Raw genomic sequence first — 27,743 nt, 5'->3', positions numbered from 1 at the left:
TCCTGGGATCATTTGACTGTGGTTATATTTCAATAGACATACTTTAGTATGAATTCACACATTTGGAATACTACATTATTGTGTATAATTAGATGAGATAAAGCCTATCTTTTTATATCTTATAATCCTGTGTTTAGGCACTCAAATTTCATGGTAAAGTTTTTTAAGTTGAACATTTTTAAAGTGTACTTCTTAATATAATTACTCATTAATGTCAGGATTGGATGTATTATATTATAATTATCTCTTGGTTATCATTGCTTAGATAGGGAACAAGTAGGGTATAGATAGTTGAAATTTACTAATAAACTACGTTGTGACAGGTTTGTGTCTATGGCATATTTCTTGTGAAAATGGCTTGCATTATGAAATGACTTTGACCTAGCTGGGTAGAAGGTAGGGCTAGGTTCTAGTTAAAAGAGCACACCTCCAGCTATTTCAAGAAATATAGTAGACTAAGACAAATTTTCTAGTGGAAACAACTGGAATGTGTTGTTTCTGTTGGATATAAAATATTTAAACATTTTACTAAAATCAAAGTGAAAGCAGGAAGCCGAAGGAATAAGTTCAGCACACTGAAAGTCACTTTTTGATGTGATAGAATTTGCCTGTGTGTGTAAATTTGCTTGTGTGTATAAACTTCAGTTATGATATCCTTGTTGAGGGTGGGAAAAAGAAGTCAAAGGACATCATCTGTGTATGCTGGAGAGCTTTAATAGGAGATCATTCCCCTCATTAAGTGGTATGTCAAAGGATGACATATTCACAATAAGGGTAAATCAGAAGTATCCCCCTCTTTCAGAACCCCTAGAGCACTACAAAGATAGTTGCCTTAGCTCTGAAGGGTGCTATTTGAGGTGATGAAACTTGCCCCTGAGAAGTTGTACCATGGTTTTGCAGGTAATTTGTGTCACTTTAGTGGTCCAATAAATCCCAACTTGGGAAATTAGTTTTAAATGGTGTTGGATTTGTGTTGTCTCTAGGTCCTGGCAGAATCAAAGATACATTCTCTCTCTAGGAAGTTGTCTTTATCCTTGGCCTCAAAGAATCCCCTTCAGTAACTTTTGAAGCTCTACAAGCACCACCAGTCAAAATTACCCTGGTACTTGGGAAGAAGTCACTGTGAGAATCAGCAAAAATAATAGACAGCAAAAATGCACTCATGTATTTAGATATTGTGATTGATAGAACTATGCTTTAGCTTTTAAAGGAAACAATAAATGCTTAAAAATATGATTTAACACATTTGAAAAAGAACTGAACATAATCTTCTGGAAATGAAAATTAGAATTACTAAAGTAAAAAAAAAAAAGTACAAGACCTAGGTTTAATAGCAGATTAGATGTAGCTAAAGAACATATTAGTAGACTGGAAGATATGTGAGAAGAAATTATCCAACCTGTAACAGACAGCTAAAAAGATGGAAAATATAGAGGAAAGTTGAAAGACATGGAAAAAAAAGTGAGTAGGTCTAATGTACATTAATTAGTATTACACAAGGAGGGGAGAGAGTGGGTCAGAGGCCAAATTTAAAGAGATAATCACTGAGAGTTTTTCAGAAGTGAAAAGATAACCTGTAATTTCACAAGGCCCAACAAATGCCAGTCAGGAAAATTAAAAGAAACCCTTACCTAGGTTCATTACAGTGATACTCCAGAGCACTTAAGACTGAGATCTTAAAAGTACTCAGAGAAAAAAGGTGGAATTATCCTAAAATTAGTGACAGAGAAAGTGACAAATGACGCAAATTGACACAGCAATAAGACAACATGAAAATAATAAAATGATTTTCAATGAATGGAAAGAAAATAATTGCCAAAATATTATACTCAGTGAAACAGTGCGGGGTAGTCTCACCAGGGCATTTTTCTTTGTGATTAAGGCTCCAGGGGCAGTTCTGAAAGACAAAGATTATTAATGCCCCTCCTGTTCATGTCTCCTATACCCCCAGATGTGGGGTGGTTATATTGCCTCCACTGCCACAAAATCAGTGTGTCCCAGTAATTGTACCTTTTTTTCCAGTAATTTCCTACTTGTACCCAACTTTTCGTCCAGAAGGGCAGGTACAAGAGGAACAAAGCCATTTTTATAAAATTTACAGGGACCCATTGTGCTTCCCACTTTGGCCAACATGGGCCACTGTAATGAAACTGGGTGAGCAGTGTACTCAACCAAATAATCATTATCTTTACATTCTAAGACCATTCAGTTCAACAAGGAAATCCAGGTGTCTGAACTGGAATTAAATTTGGGAGCCACCTGGAGGGTTTACTAACCAGGACAGCTGAGAGTTGCCACTTGGAGAAAGAAAAGAACATCATATCCAGGAGAGGTTAGGTCGAAATTCTCAATTTTTAAGTTGGTCTCTATAACTACTATCATTTTCATCCTGATCATTATCTAGGAAGCAGCTGTGAGGGGTACTGCCTTAAGATGTGTGGTAGGAGAGGGAGGCAATTGCAAACCTTTTTAAGTTGATTTATGAGGAGAATTCTAAGGCTCAACAATACCAGATGTCCGTGGATGGTAGGAAGCGTAGAAGGTCCATTGAATACTTTGACTATCATTCATTTTTGAGTGGCTTTTATGATAAAAGGTGCACCATTATCAGATTACAAGTGGTCTGGAAGGGTTGAAAATATGAAACAGATTAGTTCCAAGGGCCACAAGGGTATGGCCAGAGTTGGCTGATAAGACTGGAACAGCAACACTGTCACTTGAAAAAGTATCAGCAACACTGAGGTACCACTTGTAGTCCTAAGAAAGGTCGGGGCAGGTGGGGAGTGGTCAAAGGACTAATGTAGTCAGTCTGCCAGGAGTGGGCAGCCACACCCCCTGTACAATGTGAACTCCTTCACCATGATAGAAACAGGTCAACTTTTGGGAGCAGTCACATGTCTGATCTGCAGTGGTAGCCTCTATGTCAGAAACATAGAGTCCCTTAAATGGTACTTAGTATGATTGTGAATATGTTGCCGTATTGGATATGATGATAGATTGCAGAAATGGTGGTGATCTGGGTAGTGCAAGCTTGATGAGTCATCTCATTAGAGAACAGGCACCACTGTATATCCATCACAATAGCAAAAATGAAAAAGACTGACAATACCAAGTATTGGTGAGCATGTAGAGCAATTGGAATGTCATATAGTGTTAGTAAGAATGAATAATGGTGTAACCTTTTTGGAAAACTGGGAATTTCTAATGAATATCGACATATACTATGCTAGGATTTAGCATTTCCACTCCTAGGTATAGACCATTGAGAAGGGAGCACAGAGTACCTTTATTGATAATAACTAAAAACTGTAAACAACCAAATATCCATAAGAGCAGAATAGTAGACAATAGTGGTATATTCACACAATGGAATACTGAACAATATAATGGAAAACATTTCCCTGGTACTGGCAAAAATGTGGAGGAATACTCAAAACAATATGTTGAGTGAAAGAAAGTTGACACAAAAGAGTAACTGCTGTGTGATTGCATTTATGTGATGTTTAAGGACAGGCAAAACCGATTTATGGTGATAGAAGTCAGAATGGTGATTATCTGGGACACTGTTGGCTGAAAAAGGGCCTGAGAGAATTTTCTGGAATGATGGAAATTTTCTATATCTTGGTCTAGGTGGTGGTCATATGGGTGTATACATATGTAAAAAATTTCACTGAACTGTCCATTTAAAATTTGTATATCTTATTATATGTAAATTATCCCTCAATAAAGTATTCTTACCAAGGAGAAAAAATGTATTTAGCTATGTTGATTAATAATCAATATACAAAAATTATATTTCTATGTATAGGAAAGAATGAGAAGGTAAAATTTTAAAAGCTACCTTTTAAAACACGTGAAACTATTAAAGACCAGGAATAAATCTAATAAGAAATGTACAAGAACTCCAAGAAGAAAATTGTTAAATATCATTGAGACACTTTAATGAATATGTAAATAATTGGAAATATGTTCTCTTTTGCAAATTGGAGGACTGAACATGTAAAACTGATCAGTTCTCCTTAAATTGACTTATGGGTTTAGTGTGATCCAATCAAGATACCAGTTGGTTTTTTTTTTTTTTGGTGAGGAAGATCAGCCCTGAGCTAACATCTGCCAGTCCTCCTCTTTTTGCTGAGGAATACTGTCCCTGGGCTAACATCCGTGCCCATCTTCCTCCACTTTATGTGGGACGCTGCCACAGCATGGCCTGACAAGCGGTGCGTCAGTGCGTGCCCGAGATCTGAACCTGCGAACCCCGGGCCGCCGCAGCAGAGCGCACACACTTAACTGCTTGCGCCACTGGGCTGGCCCCACCAGTTGGTTTTTATTTAAGTAAATTAACAATATGATTCCTTCCTTCTTTCATCTCTCCTTTCCTCCCTCACTTCCTTCTTTTTTCTTTTATTTTTGGTTGATCTGTGCAACTTAAATGATATTCGTGTTTTCCAGTGAGTATGATGCTTCCCCAAAATGGACTTAGATGATCTAAAGTGGAATGTTGGCAACATTACTGCTGTAATGCAATTTAAATAACAATACAAAATAAAACAAGCAAAAAACCGAAACCCACATCAGTGTAGCAAAATTTTAATGGGAAGGTAAACATATACCATAAGTAAGTGCACTAAACGTTCAGTATAGTGTGTGGGAGGAAAAGAAACAGCAAAACATTTTGTTATCTTTTTATATTGCTGAATGCCATGGTCATGACCAGTGTTGGGAAGATAAGAAAGCAGGTAATGTGTAGGGGTGGGTTGGTTTTTGATTGTGGCTTTGGGGTTGCCTTTCTTGGCATGCTACATTTTGTTATACGCTATTTCTGAGCTCTCTGAGATTTGCAGTGTTTATTTTTTTTTCTTTCTCTCTACTAGCAGGCTTAATACCTGGAATATAGCTAGTGCATACTCTGTGCTGATTCAAAGCCTGTGTAGTATCACTGGCTTTACTTTGGTGAGGCTAGGGAAGGAACTCTTATGTAGGACTTGACTTGATAGAAAGTTTGTATTCATTATGCCAGTACTGGACTATAGAAAGGGACAGGGGCTTAGGAATAGAGTAGTATTTGGCTGGAGGTTGGGCTTTTGCTAAAAAAATAACAAAGAGGTATAGCAGCATCTAACATCTTAATTGTCCATTTACTTCAAACACTTGTTTAGCCCCTATATATATCATGTAGGCTCTAGGGATGAAACAGATCTGTGTTTCTGTGCTCCAGATGCTAATGGGAGAGACTGGTTAATTAAATGTTTTTGGTGCAGTGTGATAGATGTGTTTATGAAGTCCTTTAGTAGCCAGGAGGAGGCGGTAGAAGGAAACCTACTGAAGCATGTTGTAAGTCCCTGGTGATACAAAACTGAATGTGTTATAAGCTCTAAATCAAAGAGATCACAAAGTCATGACATTCTTTCATCCACCATCTTTTAGTACCATAATTCCACCATATGGTGTGGCTAAGGAGTATTATAATCCACCTATTTCTTTAAAACCCATACTTTTGTGATAATGATATTTACCATATGACAGAATTAAGTTATATGAATATTTAATTATATATATACCTATACATGTACAGACAAAATATAAATATAATTTAGGAAATGGATATTCTTTTATTTTTATATCTTAGGTTACTTTGAGGAGCAATGAGCATGTATCTCTTGAGTCCTAATCAAACAGTTATTACAGTTTGTACCTAATTTTACCTCTGTAAAGAAGGGTATATAGAAATGCTGGGGAGATGGTATCTTCAGTTTATATCCTTGACTTTCTTTCCTTTCCAACTTCCTTTGTGGAATAGTATAACAAACAGTGCAGGCAAGCTGCTTGGTGCTAGAAAGTACGTTTGAGGTCATATGTTCTCTCAAATCCTGTTGGGGAGAGAGTAGGCAAGGGAACCAAAAAGCTTACAGTATCTCATTCCGTTAATAATGTTTACATTACATTATTTGTATGTAAACATACAAATCAAGAGGTGTATTTTCTTTGTGGGAGGAGGGGAAGAAGAAGAGAGTGAGGGAACTGACAATATCGAAACATTAAAAAAAAACCTTTCTGGGTTTTAGTAATCTTATCTGGAATAAGAAGAATATCATTATCTCAGGTCAGTCTGGATTGTAGATTTGGGTTGGGTTGTTGACAGCTGTGGGGAACATGAGACCTAGTTTTAATCCATCTGATCTTGAGACTGAGTCTCCTTTTGTTATTATTTCATGTGACATATATAGATTTTAATTTTTCAGATTGGGTGTATTTTGTAGAAATTAGGTATTCTCAAGTTTTTCATAACAAATGTCTATGTGATCTATTGCCTGGTCATTATGATATATGTGATCTGGTCTGTAGGCATTATTCAGAAGGGTTCATTTCTTATTAGTATTTGATTATCATAGTAGTTAAAAAATATATAATGGTAGAGGTTCATCCACCAGGAGATTCAGGATTGAGTGTAGTTCTCCTAGACTTTTGACCAGTTTATACAGTTAGAATATGTTGTAGAATCCTCTTTTTAAATGGTTATTGTACATGCCCACTGTTGCTAGTCAATTGCCGGATGTCTCTTCTATCTCTTGTAGATGACCTCTGGTGCTAATTCTTCTCTCCTGTTCATGGTGTTGTTGCTACTTCTCCCAAAACTCATTGCTTGTTTTTGTTCATTCATCTCTAATTAATTACCAAGATGGAAATAAGATTCCTTTATTTATACTTCTAAATATACATATGCATTACAAAAGGAATAAAACTTTCAAATGAAAACATTCCCGTTTATGAATGTCAATAAGAAATTAAATATACCTTCTTATATACAGCAGCTTTTTGTGTTACGTTTACCTTTTGTGTACTGTGTGTTAACTTTTCTCTTTTGAGCATAACCTAATTACCTTGTACGTATTCAGTTAGTTCCAGTGTATTATTGTTACTGTATTATGTTATGCTGACCTGTACAATTGCATAGTAGGAACCCTCTCAAGTTGGCTCTTTGACTTTTTATCTCCCCCTTATGTTCTTGAAAACTTGCTTTCTGGCAACTGTGGGATGTTCTGGATAAATTCTGATTTTCTTCTGCCCCAATTCATCTAAATAAATACCTTCCAAAGAGTTCTGGTATATTTTAGTGGTACATAGTTTAAGAGAGAAAGCCTAGGTGGGGGCTGTGGCTGCATGTGGGAGTTGATTTTGGGGCAGAGAATATTGCTGCTAATGGTGGATCAGGCTTAAAATGACAGAGGTGTAAACTGTTTAAGTATATGAGTTTACTTTGATCTTTACGTTTTAACATATGTTGTTGTTACTTGCTTTTTTTAAATATGTGGTTTCATTGATTCCCAAGAAAGACTTTATTCTGTATTCACATAAGTTATTTTAAGTAATGATAGTTTGGAATCCTACTACATTGTATCTAATGTCATGTTGTAAATACTGTTGTTAGAGATAAAAGAATAGTTTACTTTTTCCCCATCATTAAGAAGTATAGCTATATTATTTTAACATTAATTTGGTGATGCAAAATCTTTGTGATAAAGATGATGTACCATGAATGAGATTTACTCAAGAAGCCAAAAAGTTGGAAAAACTCCTTCTTCCTGAGGTTTTTGTGATTAACACAAAATGGGTCAAGACACCTGAATATTATTTATGCTTATTTAGAATACTAAGTAACACATGTCTTGAGCAGGCAAAATGCTTGGTTAGTTCATATGTGGGAATTAGGGTTTTCTTGCTTAAGAGCAAGAAAAAGGTCATTAAGCAAAGTAGCATTACTCTTGCCGTGTTTAGATATATTTAAGATATTCTGTAAGTGAATTTATTTTGAAGAGGTTAATCTTTTATTATTCGGATATGTAGATATTTATTCCACTAGATTTTTTGCTAGGCAAGGGTGAAGAAGTTAACACAAAAGTATTCTCTTCCTTTATTTAGCTGTCATAGAGTCATAGATGTCTAGAACTGAAAAGAACCCCAGAATTTACCTTATTTAAGTTTTTTTATGGGCAAGGAAATTAATGGTTAGAGGAGTAAAAGTGCAATTTGTCCAGTTTTTAATGTTTTCTTGATGATTCAAAGTAACTTATAAAAACTAGTCATTATGTTATATTGTAAATATATACTTTAATACAATGATTGCTCAGAAAACTTGTCTAGGTGCTATATTCCTCACACTAAACCTCTAATTTGTTGAAACATAATTTAACACACTTTCTATATTATAACACTGTCTTTTTGTATTTGAAATTTCATTTTTATTAGGGAAAAAAGCTGTATGTCTCTTGATCTGTTGGTATTGCCACCACTATATTCTTAAAGAAAGCTAACCACTACTTGAAGCAAGTTAGCGTTAAATATTACTTCCTCAAATATATTATCCAGAGCTTAAGTAATTAAAATAGTTTATGCTATGCTATTTCCTAGGGTACAGCACTAAATTAATACTGTATTTTTTTCCATCATTTTCTCCCCATTTGTGAAGAGTTCTTGAAGCCAGCATAGCAGAAAATAAAGCATGTTTGAAGAGGACACCTACGGAAGTTTGGAGAGATTCTCGAAACCCTTATGATAGAAAAAGGCAGGACAAAGCTCCTGTTGGTCTAAAGAATGTTGGCAATACTTGCTGGTTTAGTGCTGTTATTCAGGTAAGGATCTTTATGCAGATCTTGTTTGGTGGGCATGATAGCAATGGAAAGTGGCTTGGGGTTGTCTTTTTTTTTAAGTTATATACTTTAAACTTAACTTCAGGTAAGGTTTTAATATGCCTTTCTGTCTAATGAACTAGTTTAGAGATTGCAGTGTTCCCCACCCTGCTCTGTTCCTCCCTCCCAGGATGGAGTTTTAACAATAGAGCACTATCTGTGCCTTATTTGGAATTATTTGTAATTAATTTCTCCTTCCTCCCTGCTGTTAGGAATTGTTGTCAGAATGTAAGGAAAATATTTTTGTATGTCCTGCGAATTTAGGGAAGGATGTAACCAGATATGAAGTCAGAACTGTTTTTTTTTTGAGATTATATTTGTTTGTATATAATGGAAAATGTTATTCATAGAATTATAGTCATTTGAATACTATTTTTAATACAAGGAAGCATTTTATTTGAGGAGAGTATAGATTGACAAATAATTCTCAATATATATGTAAGAGTGATGTGAAGAATAAATATTGATGCATAAAGAATAACACATTTTCTTTGTAACTTGGAAAGCCCTTAACGGAATGTTTTTTGAGCCCCTTATTCTAAAATGAAAAATCTTTGTATGCATGGATATCTATCCTCTTCTCAATTTGAACTAGTTTTGTTTTTTTTTACTCTTTTATGTGATGTGACTGTTGTCGTAATTCTTTGCCATTCTCGTGTTGATAGACATTGATAATGTGATGTCAGATTGTAAAACCTTAGAAAATCTACTTAAATAAAACAATTTATGAGTAATAATGTGCTCTTAATTTTTATTACCCTTTAAGAAAATTAATATTTCTTTATTTTCCTAATACAATTGAATTGTAGCTTATTAATTAGTGTTCCGGATGAGGACTTTTTAAATCATTGGATGTATATGCCACTTCTTTTTATATTCAAAATATCTCTTCATTTGTAGCTTTTGAAACCTGTATGTATGACAGCGTAAATTTTCATATGATATTAAAACAACTAACTGGTTATGTAGTTCATTTTCTACAAGGTTGTTAATTGTGTTTAGGATATTAATTTGTAATTTTAACATTTTTTCTACTTCAGTGTTACCATTTTCAACTTTTTTCCCCCCTTTTTTGGCTTCTGGCACACGATATCATATAATTTGATTTCCTTTAGTTTTGTGGATTTATGCCTCTAATACACCATGGTAAACACTAATTAGTGAGTGCTATGCTATGTTATTTGTTTTCTAGGCTATTAAAATGTTAAAGAATATCTGGATTAGCATAAATCTGTAATAATAACTTTGTTCCTAGCCTTGACTGCGTGTTAATTATTCCCTTACATGCCAACAATATCTAAAATTTTATTTGCTATCCTAGAATCTCTTAGATCTTCTTGATAGGCTTGAAAGCTATCTATAGCTTTACTTTACTTGCACTATTAGTAAGGTTTTTATATTTCATTGTCCAATCTAAATTTTATAATTCAGACATCATTTTAAAATATGAAGCTCAGTTTTAAGGCTGTGATCTGAGTGTTCGTGGTGTTCTTTGCTGTCTCTATTTGGACAAGTGGATGCTATCTCTGCACTATTATGGCCAATAAATGAGGCTCATTGATTAGAAGTTTCTCTTAGAAAACTGTAAGAAGAAAGAACTTGGAAATAATCAATGTTTGTTAGAATAGTTCTGTTATTTCTCCATACCATATTGTAAGAAAGACCTGTTTGAAATGATAACTAAATTAATATTAATAGATACGGGGATCACCCCTTTCTGTTTTCATAAGGTAAACTTCTCTCAGTATCTTAGTTCAAATTTGAATCAGTTGTCCATCTATTTCTTTTTTGTGTGTGTGTGTGAGGAAGATGAGCCCTGAGCTAACATCCATGCCAGTTCTCCCCTTTTTGCTGAGGAAGACCGGCCCTGAGCTAACATCTATTGCCAGTCCTCCTCCTTTTTTTTCCCCTTTTTCTCCCCAAAGCCCCAGTAGATAGTTGTATATCATAGTTGCACATCCTTCTAGTTGCTGTATGTGGGATGCCACCTCAGCATGGCCGGAAAAGTGGTGCGTCGGTGCGCGCCCGGGATCCGAACCTGGGCCACCGGTAGCGGAGTGCACGCACTTAACCGCTAAGCCATGGGGCCGGCTCTTGTCCGTCTATTTCTACCCTAAGTGGTATTTGCTGACCTTAGCTTTACATTTCAAATTTTGGGTGTATTTTGGTAGGGAGCAGAATGGACTAGAAAAAATTGCTTGTTGTTTTTAAAATTTGAAATAATTTTCCTAATTTTTAAATTTTATCTTAGATTAGTGGCTGCTTAACTGGTAGTGTGGCTTTACCACACTCCTAACATACGCAAGAATAAGGTACTTGGGATTATTTATTTTATTCTTTTGGAGAAATCTAGACACCTAGGAGAAGTAACCTCTAACCTTGAAAATTTTGGGTTATAATGAAGTATTAAGCTATTGACTTTTGGGATGTGAAAAAAACATTGACCCTCACATTTCGGAAAATTGTGGGTCAGAAAAATATTTGTCTAAAAGATCACTTCACATTTTGTTTTTTTTACTGTAATTATCGTATTTTAAGTAGTTTTTCATTTTCATCTCTAGTAATTAAAATCTATTTTTTCATTTTCTGACATTGTTTAATTTCATAGACATAATCTGAGATGTAACAGTTTATCATCATAAATGGAACTTTTCACTTATGAAAGAAAAGTTGGGCAGGAAGTCTGTATTAGGGTTGGAAAATTTTTTTATATTTTCCAAACGAGTTGGAGCTTGTTCAAACTGTGACGTAAAGGTACTGTAAAGTTTTGATTACAAAATTTTCTCAGGGATGGAGTTTACTTAGTTGGAAGGACTAGTAGGAAGCAACTGGGAGTTCTTTTCCTTGTAAGTATATGTACCAATTTTAGAAGTTTACTGAGATTATAAACCTCTAACTTCAGAGTAGGTAGTAGGGGTAGGCTACAAAAGGTAGAGCTTTGTTATACTTGTTCTTTTAGATAGTGGGAGAGTATTTTGGGATAAGAGGGAAACAATATCAGAAAGGGACTATAAGCAAAGAGAAGATTTTACAGAGAATGGCTTAAATAATCTTTTGGATGCTAGCAATATTAGCCTGATTGTCTTTAGATTGGGTACCTACCCCTTATCTCGTCAGGGCTATTTTTATCCTGTTCAAATAGAAATTTTATGTAGAAAGTACTAATTGGGGCTGCTTTCTCCACTAGGGTATCAGTGAATGAGGTAGTTATTTAGAGGTATATATTATCCTCTCTCGCTGGTTTGGGGTGTAATCTGTGGATTCTAATGATGACTCTTAGCATTTGGATGCTTCTGAGATGCTGAGAAGAAAGGTGCTCATACTTCTCAGTTTGCCTGGTACAGTCCAGTTTACTCCTATTGTAGATCCACCGGTGCCTATTAATTAGTCTTAAAGCCCTCTTTCATACTCAAAAGAGTTGTGGGTTGGATGATAAAGGATATGGTCACCTTACTCATAAATCATATAACTCCAGGTTGACTAAAATACAAGCATCCTGTGGGCAGAGAACACATCTTCTAGGTTATTGTTCTATACCAGTATATAGTACAATGTCTGACACGGAGGAGCCCTTTAAGTAATTATTGAATGAGTAAATGAATGAACCAAAAAGGAGCATATATTATTTATGGTGGAATTGAAGACTTAAGATGCTTCTATCACCCTAATGATGTATGGGATTGAAAAGATGCTGCAAGTGTTCAGAAAATTTCAGGATATCATTTAACATATTTATTCACATTACTTGCTCTTATCTCTTTAATTTTCATCAGAGAACCTAAGTACATAATTCAAAGAGAAAACCAAAAATCTCATAGCAATAAAAAGCTTACAGTGAAAAATAGCAATAATCTGCCCCAAACCTCCCCACCTCCTAGTCCTGCTTCTTAAAGGCAACTACAACCAGTTCTAGCTGTTTCTCCTGTTATCTTCACTTTGTTAAATGGCATGCCTTCCTGCTGAGATAAATGAGGATTTAGCTTTTTCATTTCACCTACCTAGAATTGGCTTTCCTTTCATCTCCCAACATAGTTATATCACAAGTTAAAAATAGTCAGTAGTGTTGGCATTTTCTATGACTTTGTCAATATTACAGTGATTTACTAGGACTACCCCTCTGTAATCCTTTGTTTTCCTTTGCCACTTTTTTTTTCTTTCTATTTTCTATATATTCATTCTTAAAACTCCAAATGCTCCAACGTCTCTGTTATGGTCTTATCAACAATACGTTTTATTTGCTCAAACATATTAGATCCATTTTTGGGGGGTGGGGGGACTCCTTTACCATAGAAGATTTCTCTGCCTCAAATCCAGACTGGATTCTGATTTTTTGTGTTTTAAGCATGGTTGCTGGGTTTCCAAAAGCAGGTCTAGAGAAAGGGGATTAGGGGAGGGTCAATTGGGGCTCAGTTTGCAGGTTTTTACTTAATCCTCCTATTTGTAGCAGTGAATCTCACCCCCTCTCCCTACCCTGACACACTCTATGACTGATTTTTCTGAACCTGAGTCAGTTAAGTTTAGTTATATCCAAAGACTACATTTTCTATATTCCACAGAAGGAGATAGTAGTTGTCTGACTTTTCTGGGTCTGGGAAGGACATAGGGATTTAATTGCTCTGTATACAGACTTTCATCTTTTAATTATGCCATCTGCTTTCGTCCCTACCTCACCTTGAAACTTACGTGATACCATTTCATTTTTTTTTAATCCACCAAGGAGAATTTATCTTGCTTCTCCTTAGTATCCTCCGTTATAGACAGTTTATATCTTCCTTTGCTCTCTTGTCATCACTCTTTTTTGTTTTCCACAAATTGTTTGAACTCTAATCTCAAATAGCTCTCTGCTCTTAGCAAAAGTTTAGCCAAACTGTTTTAGCAAGTGCTCTTCAAAATTCACATTTTAGCTTTAGACTGAATGAAAGGATACTTGTTTTCAGCGTGCATCAATCATAAACACAATTTAGCCAGTAGTGATATTTACTCTTTCCCACCCCTTCTGAAGGAATATGTTGATCAATACTGTTATGACTGTGATTTAGAGTACCTAGTGCTTTGTACTTAAAAAAATTATTTTCTATGATTTGTTGTAATGGTCACAAGTTCTACTTTGGGTAATAGCTTATTAGATTGTTATAGACCATCTACCTGGTCATATTTTGCTGGGCCACAAAACAAAACAAAAATAAAACCAAGTTTTTGAAGGCATCACGTAACCCTAAAGCAGTGAGGAATTTTAAGGCTAAACTCTGAGAGAACAGGATGTTCAGAGAGTAAGCTTCACATTTTGGGCTGATTTTATCCTTAAGGCAGTTCCAGAAGTGGTTGCTGAATGGCTGGGAAGCTAAGCAAGACTTGGAGCCCTAGTAAACACCTCAGACTTTCAGTCAGAATTCTAAAGGCCTAGAACCTAGGATTAACTGAGAACTGAAAATAGGCCAGGCTTTATAGTTTCTGAATTCCTGCTTCATCTCAGAATTGATTAGATTAAGTTGATCTGGGATTGCAGATGGCCCCAGTCTTGCTGCCTGCCAGAAGCAAATGTAAATTCTGTTAGAAGGTAATATCATCTAGAACTTTCAATTTTCTCCAGTTTTTCACATATAATGTCTAGCACTCGAATCAGCCATGATCAGTCGTACCAGGAAATAAGATGTTTCTAAAAATTAAGAGAAAATAATGGGCTATAGAAATATACTTACAGGAAACCTGAAAATTGAATTGTTTATGATAATAACTATTAATATGCTCAAGGAATTAAAAACAAGATTGAGAATTTTTTATTTATTTTTATTTTATTGAGATCATATTGACTTTTAACATTGTGTAAATTTCAGGTGTACATATTTCAGTTTTTGTATAGATTGCATCGTGTTAACCACCAATAGTCTAGTTTTTATCCATCACCATACACGTACCCCTTTTGCCCTCCCCCCACCCCCTTTTCCTCTGGTAACCACTAATCTGTTCTCCTTATCTATGTGTTTGTTTAAGATTGAGAATTTTGATAGAAAACTAAAAACTATAAAAAAGAACAAATAGAAATTTTAGAACTGAAAAATATACTAAAGTTAAGAAATCAATGGATGAATTATAGCAGCATGTTAGACACAACCGAAGAGAGAATTAGTCAGCTGGACAGTTGGTCTGAAGAATATTTTCAGACTTAAAGCCGTGAAATACAGATAAGAGCATATGAGATATTTTGAACATGTTGAATAGTACTCACATAGTCTATTTGTGGTTCCAGAGGGAGAGTTAAAAGGCAATAGGGCAAAAGCAATATTTGAAGAAATGACTGAGAATATTCTAAACGTGATGAAAGATCAAGCTGCAGATTCAGGAAGCCATAGGAATCAAGTAGTATGAACATAAAGAATACTGTGCCAACACACATCATAATAAGACAGAAAAAACTATAGACAAAGAGAAAATCCTAAAAGTAGCCAGATGGAAAAGATATATATCACCTCTAAAAAGGAGCAAAAGTAAGTCTAACAGCTGGACTTCTCAACAGAAACACTATTCTTTAAAGTGCTGGGAAAAAATAACCAGCCGTATAGAATTCTATAACCAGCAAAAATATTTACAAAAATGAAGAAAAAACAATTGTCAGTCTAGCAGAAACTGAAATAATTCATCACCAGCAGACCTACACCAGAGGAAATTCTAATGGGTGTTTAGGAAGAAGGAAAATGTTCTCCAGTGGGAACTCAGCATACTCATAGCATAGAAGTGGGATTGGGATTCTCCTAATTTGTCAATGTTCTCTTTCCAGTTTAAATTCCTCATAAGAACAGCCCATAATTTGACCCTTACTTATATCCCATTTCTTCAGTACTCATTGCTGCTGGTCGTCTTCTACCATTCCACTGAAAAGGTAGCTTCCCAAGTGACAAATCCAAAGGTTATTTTCCTGCCCTTACCTTCATGGAATGTGGCAACCTTTGAGAGTATTGCTAATCTTGTGCTTAAAATTTGCCGGTGATTCTTCCATGTACTTCAGAATCTTCTGTGGTACTTTGTATCTTTGTTGAGAGGCCCCTGCCACAGGTATTTTTTAAAGCTCCACTGTTATTCTGATACACAGCTATATTTGGAAGCTCTTGGTTTCTCTACTGCTTTTTCTTCTGTGATCTCATACTCTCCACTTTCCTTACTATTCTTATTTTGTCCTTCTCATAACTCTTTTTCCTCTGGCTTTTAAATGCTTCTTCTTACCTAAGGTTCTGATCTTGGTCTACTATTATTGTATTCACGTTATTTTTGATTTATAATATCTACTCTCGTTGTATTAACTTGCAATCCCAAGATTGTAATCAGAGCAGAGACTTGATATATTTTATTCTCGTTGCCTGTCTTCCTTGTGTCTGGCCTGTAGTGAGTGCTCCATAAATATTTGTTAAATGAATAAATAAATGAATTATCTCATGTTCATATTGTTAAATTAAGAAATACTTCCAGATCACAAGATAACAGAAACTGTAGGAAAATTTTTTAGTTATCAGTTTTATGGTTTTACCTTTCATATTTAGGCATTTAATCCACATCTATATCTATATATCTATATCTGACTCTATTTCTTTATATATACTGGGCCAGTTTTCCCAACACCCAACTGCTAAACAAAACCTTGTTTTCATTTGTGATGCCACCTTTATCTGTGTGTTAGTCAAGTTGGCTAACCCATCTTTACTAAGATTTAATACATTATTGCCTCCTGTACAGTGACTTTCAAACTTTGTAAACTGATTCACAGAAAGGAATATATTTTACATTGTAAAACACTTTACATGTACACATGTATGTAAAATATCTACAACAAAAATTTTACAAACTATACCCTGTGGTGAATTTACTGTGTATGATATGTTCTGATATTTTCCATTGTATTTTATTTCATTTTTTAACCATGTTCATCATGATAACATTAATGGATTATAAGCTATAGTTTAAAAAACAGCTTCAGGAAGCTTTTCCATGGGCATCTTTCATATGCTGTCACTATACTCTGTAATGATCAGTATTAGAGTATCTTGGAGTCACATTTGTATTGTTATAATTATGTATCTGTCTCTTTCTAGGTTGTGTCTCTCCTTGGGCGTAGAGATAACATGTAATTTCTTAGTGTTTCTATCACTGAGCATCTGGCCTGGAAATTTATTTATACTGTATTTTTGTAGAATTGGTACCTCTAGACAACTAACTCATAGTGAACATAAAATATCTAAAAAGTTGTAGACTTTACATTTGTTTATCTTTTATTTTGAGGAAGTTGTTAAGCTAATAGAAATATAAAGAAAGAAAGCTTTAGTAATATAATATAGTATATTTTTTTTTGAGTTGTCCATGTATACTTTTCTGCTTTGTAGTACAATAAATATTGTTAATGATCAAGAATAATATGTTAAAATATAAGAAATTTAACTTTTTCTCAGGGAGAAAATAGGCCTTCTTATGCTAATTGCATCAATTCTGTGTATGACTAGTATAATTGTCAAAAAGAAATCTCTGAGACTAGTCATATTTTTACAGTTCTGTTAATAGAATTTCCCCTTAGTTATCTTAAATTGTTGTTCTTTTTCAGTCATTATTCAATCTTTTGGAATTTAGAAGATTAGTTCTGAATTATAAGCCTCCGTCAAATGCTCAAGATTTACCTCGAAACCAAAAGGTAAAATTATAAAAGATTTTTAAGCAGAGTATATACGATATGGTCTTCATATTATTATCTATGCTTGCTTTCGGGGCACTTGCCCCATCAAATCTTAAACAATGTCAAATTTGAATGTCAACCCATTAATCTCAATTAGTAACTTTCTATTCTTTGGCAGTATGTTGTAAATATGAATTTTTATTCACCTGTGTGTCATTTAGTAATTGACTTTTCTTCTTTTTGGATTGTCAAATTTCAGTAAACTTTATAGGTTACAATTTACAATTCAAGGTCTTTCCTCACTTGTCTCCTGAAAAATTGTGTGGAAATCAAAAATTTTTTCTATTGTGTCTATAGACGAGCCCTTTAAAAGATTAGTTTTGCACTGACTGTCTTTGCAGTGCAAATCTGTAACTTCTGTTTTGTAAGTTAATGTTGTTAGGCAATATAATGTGACAGAGAGCTCAGACACCAGGGCCAGATTGCCTAGGTTCTGGCTGTGAACCTAGAGCAAGTTACTTAATCTGTCTCGGCTCACTTTCCTTAACTGAAAAGTGTAGGTAATAATAGCAGTTATTTTATAGAGTTACTGTGAGAATTAAATGAGATAAAACACATAAGGGGCTTAGAAGTGCCTGGTACATAGTAAGTACCAGATGTCAACTATTAGTTATTATAGTGTTCATATTAGCTTTTAAAAAGATAAGACTGATTTGCATGCAGAAATTCATGCTTAATAGGAAAAAAATTAATTATGGAGATGATATGCTTGAGTATAAGGCTTTTGTGATCTTGTCATAAAGAATTTGCAGCCCTCAATGGAACTGGTCACGAAGACATAGAAGTTAAAGTTTAGGTTTCAATAAAGTGTTGAACTTTGTGTGAACTATTGTTAGTAGTAATGATACATTATTAAATTATGTTTTCCTTTTAGTGTATAACTTTGAAAGCTGCTTTTACTGCAGACATATGAAACATTTATAATGCAAGCTACTGGGAATATAACTTGATTTATAACCCGCTTTTCAAGCCGTAATCTTTGGGCTATAAAGTGTCAGGCTGATAAACAAGCTATTTTCAAAAGGGTACTAAGATCACCTGACGACCCCTCATACCTCAAGAGAAATTAAGAAAAACCCCTTCAATCATTACAATTTGTACATAAAACTTTTTAGACCTATTGCCTTCCTTTATTGCAATTTGTTAATATCGATGGTTCTCTCTTCTGATGTCTCAGTTGAAGTATGTTTATAATTTACGTGACGTTATTTAGAATTATTACTTCCAGTTAAGTATTCATATATATCTTGACCTTTTCTTTTATGTTCCTGGATTTTAGTGCTTTACTGAGTTTTAATTTCTTAGATGTAGCAGATTTTTCGCAAATTGAATCCTCAGTATATGTAAAGGATAGTACCTCATTGGCAAGTGGGGTTTATCCAGGACTACAAGATTGGTTTAGTGTTCTGAATTCAGTGTAATTCACCATATTAACAGACTAAAGAAGAAAAACCATATGATCATCTTTGTAGATGAAGAAAAAGGATTTGACAAAAGCTAACATATATTTATGGCAAAATCTCTCAGAAACTAGGAATAGCAAGAAACTTTCTGATCCTGATAAAAGCTCATTTATGAAAAAAATCTACAACTTATATAATATTTAATATTGATAGACTGAATACTTTTCCCCAAAGGTCAGGATCAAGCAAGGATATCATCACTCAATCATTTCTATTAAACATTAAACTGGAGTTCTCAACCAGTGCTATAAAGCAAGAAAAAGAAATAACATGTATATTGGAAAGGAAGGAATAAAGCTGTCTTCTTTATGTATATGACTTGACTGTCTATGTAGAAAATCTTAAGTACTCCCCCCCTAAAACCAGATGCTAGAACTGAGAAATGAATTCAGCAAGATTGCATGATACAAGGCAAACGTACAAAAATCAATTGTATTTCTAAATACTAGCCACACACAATTAGAATTTTAAATTAAAAAAATACTTATATACAATAGCATAAAATATGGAATATTAGGGGTAAAGTGGGGAAAAGATATATGTGGAAAACCACAAGATGTTGAGAAAAGTTAAAGAAATAAAGTGATATATTATGTTCATGGAGCAGGTGATTCAATATTGTTAAGACATCAGTTGTCCCCAGTTTAATCTATAGATTCACTGCAATCCCAGTCATAAGTACAGCAGGCTTTTTTTATAGGAATTGACAAACTGATGCTAAAATTTACATGGTAAATCAAAGGATGTAGAATAGCCATAGCAATTTTAAAAAGAAAGACAATGTTGGAGGAATTATCAGACTACAATGATCAAGACACTATGTTATTGATGAAAAGATAGTTATATAGATCAATGGAACAGAATAGAGTCCAGAAATAGACCTACACATACAGGGTGAATTGATTTGAATCAAAGTTGCCAAAACAATTCAGTAGGCAAAGGAACAATCTTTTAAACTAATGGTGTCATAAACAGAAAAATAATTCTCAACCCTTACAGGACACTGTATTTGGGAAAAAAAATTCATAATGGGATGTAGACCTAAAAGGAAGAACTAAAGCCATAGAAATTCTTAAGAAAGCATAGGAGAAAATTTTAGTGTCCTGGGTTAAGAAAAGATTTCTGAAGTAGGACAATAAGAAGGCACAAATCGTAAAAGAAAAAATTGATAAATTGGACTTCATCAAAATTAAAAACTTGTAATCTCTGAAAAATTCATACAAAATGAAAAGGCAAGCCACAGACTGGGAGAAAATATTAGCAAAACATATATCAGATAAAGGAATTGTATCTAGAATATATACAGAACTTGTACAACTCAATAATAAGACAAATAACCTATTACTGTATTGGGAAAATATGTGAACAAATATTCACTAACGAAGATATGCAGATTGTAAATAACTACATGAAAAGGTGCTCAACGTTATTAGTTATTAGGAAAATACAAATGAAAGCTAGAGGTGCCACCGTGTACCCACAGGAAAAACTGAAGTTAAAAATATAACCCATATCCAAGTGTTGTAGAATGTGGACCTAGAACTCTCATTACACTGCCAGTGGGAATATAAATAGGATAATGCCTTTGGGAAACAGTTTGGTTGTTTCTTGAAAACATCTACCATGCAACCTAGCCCTTTCCCTCCAGATTTTTACTCAAGAGAAATGAAAGTGTATGTTCACACAAAGACATGTACAATAATATCCACAGGAGCTGGAACAGGTTAATTCATAAATAAGTGTGGTATATCCATACAGTGGAATACCACTGAGCAATAAAACGGAATGAATTATTAATGCACACAATCATATGAACGAAGCTCAAAATATGCGTATTGCAAGAAATGAGAATGAAATGAGTATATAGTGTATGATTTGATTTATATAAATTGCTAGAAAATATAAAGTGACGATGGTTGCCTGAGGATGATTACGTAGGGGAGTGAGGAATGAGGAAACTTGTGGGTGATGGATAGGTACGTTATCTTGATTGTGGTGATGCTTTCATGGATGTATACGTGTCTGAAACTCATAAAATTGTACACTTTATAATGTGCAGTATAATGTATATCAGGTATACCTTGATAAATCTGTTTAAAAATAGACAAAGAATAGCGTTTGAATAGCTTTTATATGTGGTAGTATTTTCATAATTTAGCCAAACGCCGTAGCTGCTCTTAACATCATTTACAGTTTTGCCTTTTGAAATTAAAAAAGATTTTCTAGTCACAGGAATTGGCTGAGAGCAAAAGTGTTTCTTTATAGTGAAGTATTTTACTTTTCAAATATGCTTCTCAGCAGAATTGTACTTAATTTTCAGAAGTCATTTATTTCATCCTTGTTACTTGGCAAGGAATGTCTCAAAAAGCTGCGCTGACTTAAGTGTAGTGATAAAAGAAGAAATTGATCTCAGGAAATTAAAGCTATTTGTGGAAATTATTTTGTGGATTAAAATTCTTAGTATTTACACTTTTAGACCCTATTTATATAGGGCAATTGTGGGGAAATAGGAAGTCCCGCAGAAAAACTATTTATTAGTTTTCAATCTCATTTAAAACTTTTGCTTTTAACCCTTATCATTGATCATGGAATTTATTATACTTAAATAAAATCTATGTTTTCCATAACTTAGCATTTTTATGTCAGACAGTGCACTTTGTGATTGCTGTAATGGTATATAGATTTTGGATCAAATGATAAGCATGTTATTCTCTTACACCTATTCCTTTTTTTTTCCTGAGGAAGATTCACCCTAAGCTAACGTCTGTTGCCAATCTTCCTCTTTTTGCTTGAGGAAGATTTGTCCTAAGCTAACATCTGTGCCAGTCTTCCTCTATTTTGTATGTGGGTGCCACCATAGCATGGCTGCTGATGAGTGGTGTAGGTCCGTGTCCAGGCATCGAACCCACGCCACTGAAGTGGAGCTAACTTAACCACTAGGCCATGGGGCCGACCCCTATACCTATTCCTTTTTTTTTAATGCATTCTCGGAGCAACTATTTCTACGTTGATCCTATTATTCTGGATGGCAACTATACACATACACACGCCCCCACCCCCTATAATTTTATGATGTTGAGGACGCCAACTATGCAGACTTGGAAAAGGTTTTCTAATATTTAAATAGTATATATAAGCTTTATATGTTAAAATTGTTATTGCAAGAGCTAACTAGAGTACGAACTACCTGTCTGATTTGTTGCCATAAAGTATTTCACTAATAAGGTATGTGAATTACATTCTTCTAAAAAGGTCTCCTTGTTTTAAAATAAATTGTTCGTGATATTTAATACTGGGTTTTTATTCTTTCTGGAGGGTTTCGTTTAATCTACCAGTAAGAATTGAATGCCTGCCTTGTGTAGCAAAAAGTTGTGGAAGAAATATGGAAGTTCTCTTTGAGAAGCTTAGAGTCTTTTTGAGGAACAAAAGTTAAATAAGATTTCAAAGGAACACTAGGAGGAGGATACATTAGTCTAATATTAGGATCTAGTCCAATTACTTGTCAGACTTATGTTAATCTGATAAATAAGATCATACGACAGTGGCAGATGGTGATTCATTGCTGAGTGAAAGACATTCATTTCAGAAGATTTGGAGTTTGAAGGGATTGTTGACTTTGAGGGGTCTGGGAAGCCTTCGGCGGGGGTGGGGGGCGATTTTTGCCTATATGGGTTTATTGAGGTGAAGTACTTAACAGTGCCTGGCACGTAGTTAGCACTCATTGAATGTTAGCTGTTGTTATTGCTGTCCTCAGTAGCAGCTGGGCCTTGCTGAATGCAAAGGACTATAGTAAACAGACTTGAATAAGGGGGATGTTCTTGGCTGGGTAATGACATGATTTGCTATGAATATGTGGCATTTATGCTGGGATTGTGAGCTTAGCCTAGGTCCTCTGCTGTTTTTGTGCTTGACTCTTTCTTTGAGAGTCCTAGATGACACCAATACTCTTGGTTAATTATGATATAGGAGTGCTGGACTCAGCCCTGATCTATATTAGTTAAATTTTTGGTTAATTTTAAAATGAATATCTGTTTACCAGTAAAGATTTTGTCAATCTTCACTTAAAGGTTTTTTCTTTTATTCCAATAGGAGCATCGGAATTTGCCTTTTATGCGGGAGCTGAGGTATTTGTTTGCACTTCTTGTTGGTACTAAAAGGAAATATGTTGATCCATCAAGAGCAGTTGAAATTCTTAAAGATGCTTTCAAATCAAATGACTCCCAGCAGGTAGCTTTGTTGTACTTGTTTGTTTGTTAACCATTTGAATTTTATTTTATTTGATCTTTCCATAAGCAGTTTTTTCAAAGATACATGACAGTTGAAGATATGGTTATTCATCTTTAGTAAAAGTAAGCTAGAGCCATTTAAAACATTGTTTATTTGGAAGATTTACTTTTAAATTAAGAAAAAAGTAATTATGATCTTGAAAGTGTTAAGATAAATGAAGTTGTAATTTATATGATCGAAATTGGTAAGTGAAAACCATGGGTAAAATTAAGAATGTTCGCAAATGTGTAATTAGAAACCTTCACGAATGTGTGATAATCTGCTGCCAGAGTAGTACCCATGCTTTTATGTGCCTGTTGTTGCTGCAGGGAGTAGTTTTCCTGAATTACTCAGAAAAGATCTCTGAAATATATTAACTTTGTTATTGTTGCTTTTGTTTTTCAATCTTTATGTAGTGTTGTTTGGTGGCTTTTTAATCCATTTCTTAAAAAGAATATTGGGAATTTTCCTATAAAATAGGAAACGTCTACAAACAAACCAACATTTTCACATATAAATGAGAAAGTCAGAGAAATTAAAGAAGGAATAACAGAAGACAAGCAAAGAAAGTAGCAAAGAATAATAGCAACTGTGTTGGACATACGGCAGTGAGGAAGAATAGTAGATAAAACAGTATTTCAGAAGAGATGCAAAAAGCCACTGCTCTAGCAGTGTGGTTTCTGTAGCTCTTGGATGTGTATCTGTTACGTGGATGTGTCGAGCGGGTGTTTGGAGGAGGGTTCTGAAAGATGTCTGATTCTGCTGTTGCCTTCCTTGTTCTTTTTATTTTGTTTTTTAATTCAGATTTTATGGCAGAGGTAAATGAACAAAAAAGGTGCTCACATCAGGATTATTTTTTGGTTGTTTTAAAAAAATTTCTAACAATGTTCTAGTGCCCATCAGGTTTAGTGTCTTAATCTTATCTGTTAACAACAACGCTTAACACAAGTCAAAAGAAATAATATTCATAAAAATGATCCCAAACCCCCACTTTAGGTACTCCTGGTTCTAGGTGTGTTCTTTATTTTTTGTAGCATTATTTCCTTATTTAGTATGTGTGCTATTTTCTCTAGTGGCTTTGAGTATACAATTAAATTTAAAAAGTCACTTCTGTTCCCTGACTTCTCTTCTGGAATTGCTTTTTCTTTGTCTTTTTCTGGGTTACTCTCTTTGGTGTTGAAGCTTTCTATAGATGAGTGATCTTTGGGTATCTTTTCATATTTAAAAGTGAGATAGCACAAACTACATTAGGAGACTTGTATGTACAGAGGTAGACTTCAGTTTTGTTAGGTAGACTTCAGTTTTGTTAGAATGGACAATCTGTCCAAGTTAACAGGTATCTTAGTAAAAGTAGATATGGCTTAAAATGTTGTGTGTAAAAGCTGAATTAAGAAAATGAATTGTCAAAAAGCACATCTTCCTTCTAAGAGAGAAGCCAGTAATAATTCTTGATAAAGTGAAGAACTCTTTGGTAATGTGGGCCCTTCATTTTATAAAGATTCATTATAGAGCTCTTGGTGAGTGATAATTCTTTTTAAAAATCTCATTAGTAAGTTTGAATTTTGAGTTGTATATATAGATATTTTCTTCTTTTTTTTAATGTGAAATCTGATCATAGTGATTATCAATATAATGCTTATTTTTCTCAGATACTGATTTTGTACTCTGGTTAAGTTATAAATATTTCTTCATTGGATGTGAAACATCTCATATGATACCTTTGTGAGGAGTCAGTAATTTTATGTTTGAAATAACTGGCTGTAAATTTTATGTTGTAATATTTAGTATTTTTATTAGTAGGCTCAAATATCAACAAGACTTTTTTCTTTCCACAGCAAGACGTGAGTGAGTTTACACACAAATTATTAGATTGGTTAGAAGATGCCTTCCAAATGAAAGCTGAGGAGGAAACGTAAGTTACCATGAAATTTGGTGATTGGTTTTTAGGAGATAGGTTTTCAGGAGTAACATTCATGTTTTTCCTCTTACGTGTCAATGTCGACAGAGAGATAGGAATCTGAGATAGGTGTATGGGAACCCAAACGTGGTCAGTGTTATTGAGAAGCTGTTAGAATTTGTGGCCACAAATGCTGGATAGTTTTAGATTTCCACTATAAGATCAGAATCTAGCCAGAAAGATCTAAAAAGCAGTCCCTGAAAGGGCTAATCCCACCTGCCCAGTTCTTTTCATTACATTCAACAATCACTTTCTGTGAGGAGGAATGGGTTAGTGGTGGGGAAATGCCAGGAGTGTTAATTCTGATGAAGTCCTTTCACCTGGAATCCTGAGGACAGGGATATGAAGTTCCTCCTCAACACTCCCGAGCTTTTCATTTTCTACCCATTAGGCTGAACCATTAAGCCTTTGGTTATTTAAAACATGTGGCAGGCCTCCCTCAAGAAAGAAATCCATACACTTTCAGGATGTCCTACTCCCACTCTCATAAGGCCACTCTCCTGATACCAACCATTGGTTCCTTTGTGTGAAACATTACTGGACCATTTAGGATTTGCCATGACAGGCTCTGATGGGATTCTACAAAGTGCAGTACTTAAATTAACACCTAGAATCCAGGTAAAAATGCAAGGCTGAAAATCCTCTCTCTTCTCTTTTGTCTGCTTTTAAATTATGTCCAGCTTCATTGTCCAATAAAAGTCATTATAACATGATCTACAATGAGATCAAATTAAAGTAAAAATATTCTAATTATGCAATGTTAACAATTAAGAGATGTCGCAATCTTTGAGACGCCTCTTTCATTCTCAAATTCCCAGGGAAAAGATAGGTTCCCAAACTACGTTCCCTTGATCTTTTAAGGTAAAGTCCAAAGAAAGTATCCTTAAAAATCAGATTCTTTTGCCCTTGTGGCTGCAGTCTAACAAAAAGAAAAGTCATTTCCGAGTTTCTGAGGTTGTACGGTCTTAGCTACAAGCGTGTCGTTTCTGTGCCTGAGTAGAGTTGGAGTCTACAGCACAGCCTGCACCCTCTTTCACTTGAATGTGTGTAGTTCCTTTGGTCCTTCAAATGTTGAATTTCTTATGCTTTTTGATTTCACAGGATTATGAGGACACACACGATTAATATTGGTCTCTGTCCTTTGAAATTTTGAAACAAAAGCAAAACTTCAACACTTTAGCTGTCGGCACAACTATAATATTCCTGGAACTTAGTGCAATTCAGACTCAAATTGTTGCTGAAAACTGTGGCAGAAACTTAGGGTAATGCTCTAAACTGAAGAAATCATCTTCGCTTTAGTTCTGCCAGGGTGCCTGTCATTAACGGCCAGTTGGTTGCAGACAACTACCTGTGAGCTTAAACTAAGTTGGGAGAAATTACTCAAGAGATTAACTATGGCATTAAATCTACAATATCTGAGGGAAAAAAATTCTGTTTTAGCAAACTCTCTCTATCTTAGAATGTGGCATTTGAAAGCTGTTTCCGTCTTGGTATGTTTAGGGGTTTATGATGCTGACAGCTCTGGTCATCAGATGCCCTTCTTTCCTGTCCACCAAAACTCAGTTGCATTTCCCATGTGCTTCAGCTTGCTGGCCCCAATGCTGCACTGAGTGCAAGCTCTTTCTAATGGCATGCGTGTATGCCACAGTAGTTGCTGCCATCGCGTTCTGGTATGGAACTGCTTCAGCCTGTGAAACCTGCCTCCTAGGTTAGTTTCTTTCTTCTCTTCATGTTAATATCTCTCTTCTATTCATGTTGGTTTCCTCTGGAAAATTTCCCCATTGTATTCCTGAACTGAATCTGCTGTTAATGCTTCTGAACCCTCAGTCCCAGCATCCAATGAAGATCATTATCTCTGATAATGCTCTTTCCTCAGCTTTTCCTTGTATTCCTGAACTGAATCTGCTGTTAATGCTTCTGAACCCTGAGTCCCAGCATCCAATGAAGATCATTATCTCTGATAATGCTCTTTCCTCAGCTTTTCCATGTTCTAGGCCTTGAGTATATTTCATCCCCCTACGTCTTTTTCTGGGTAAGATATGCCTCTAGGGTTCAGTTACATATATATATATTTTTTCATTCTTCTTTTAGGAAGGTTTGGCTAAATTTTTAACAGTTTAACCTGCTTCTTAGCTTCTGCCTCATGTAGGACCAGCCCTGTTTGATGGATGAGTTTCTTCGCATAGCATAACACCCTCAGGGTCCATCCATGTTGTCGCAAATGGCACAATTTTGTCTTTTTATGGCTGAGTAGTATTCCATTGAACATATATATATAACACATCTTCTTTATCCATTCATCTGTTGATAGGCATTTGGGTTGCTTCTGCATCTTGGCTGTTGTGAATAAGGCTATGTTGAACATAGGGCTGTATAATCTTTTTGAATTGTTGATTTCATGTTCTTTAGATAAATACCCAGTAATGGGATAGCTGGATCATATGGTATTTCTATTTTTAGTTTTTTGAGAAATCTCCATACTGTTTTCCATAGTAGGAGCACCAGTTGGCATTCCCATCAGCACTGTATGAGGGTTCTCTTTTCTCCATATCCTCTCCAACACTTATTTCTTGTCTTGTTAATTATAGCCACTCTGACAGGAGTGAGGTGATATCTCATTGTAGTTTTGATTTGCATTTCCCTAATAATTAGTGATATTG

The 27,743-nt window shown here is 34.8% G+C and overlaps 1 protein-coding gene across 3 annotated transcripts in view; it reads left to right on the top strand.

Moving 5' to 3' along the window:
• The window catches only part of USP25 (ubiquitin specific peptidase 25), a 137,262-nt gene that overhangs the window by 45,685 nt on the left and 63,834 nt on the right, over positions 1–27,743 (top strand). For all 3 annotated transcript variants that reach the window (XM_014795498.2, XM_014795500.2, XM_004440736.3), the window contains 4 exons: positions 8,465–8,627; positions 17,269–17,355; positions 22,950–23,087; positions 24,962–25,038. In XM_014795498.2, the coding sequence (XP_014650984.1) occupies positions 8,465–8,627; positions 17,269–17,355; positions 22,950–23,087; positions 24,962–25,038 (465 nt within the window). The remainder of the gene's footprint in view (positions 1–8,464; positions 8,628–17,268; positions 17,356–22,949; positions 23,088–24,961; positions 25,039–27,743) is intronic.

Source organism: Ceratotherium simum, chromosome 27 (genome assembly GCF_057802395.1).
Source record: "Ceratotherium simum simum isolate JZ-2026a chromosome 27, ASM5780239v1, whole genome shotgun sequence".
Classification (NCBI taxonomy): Eukaryota; Metazoa; Chordata; class Mammalia; order Perissodactyla; family Rhinocerotidae; genus Ceratotherium; species Ceratotherium simum.
This window is presented reverse-complemented; position numbering and strand designations above follow the sequence as displayed.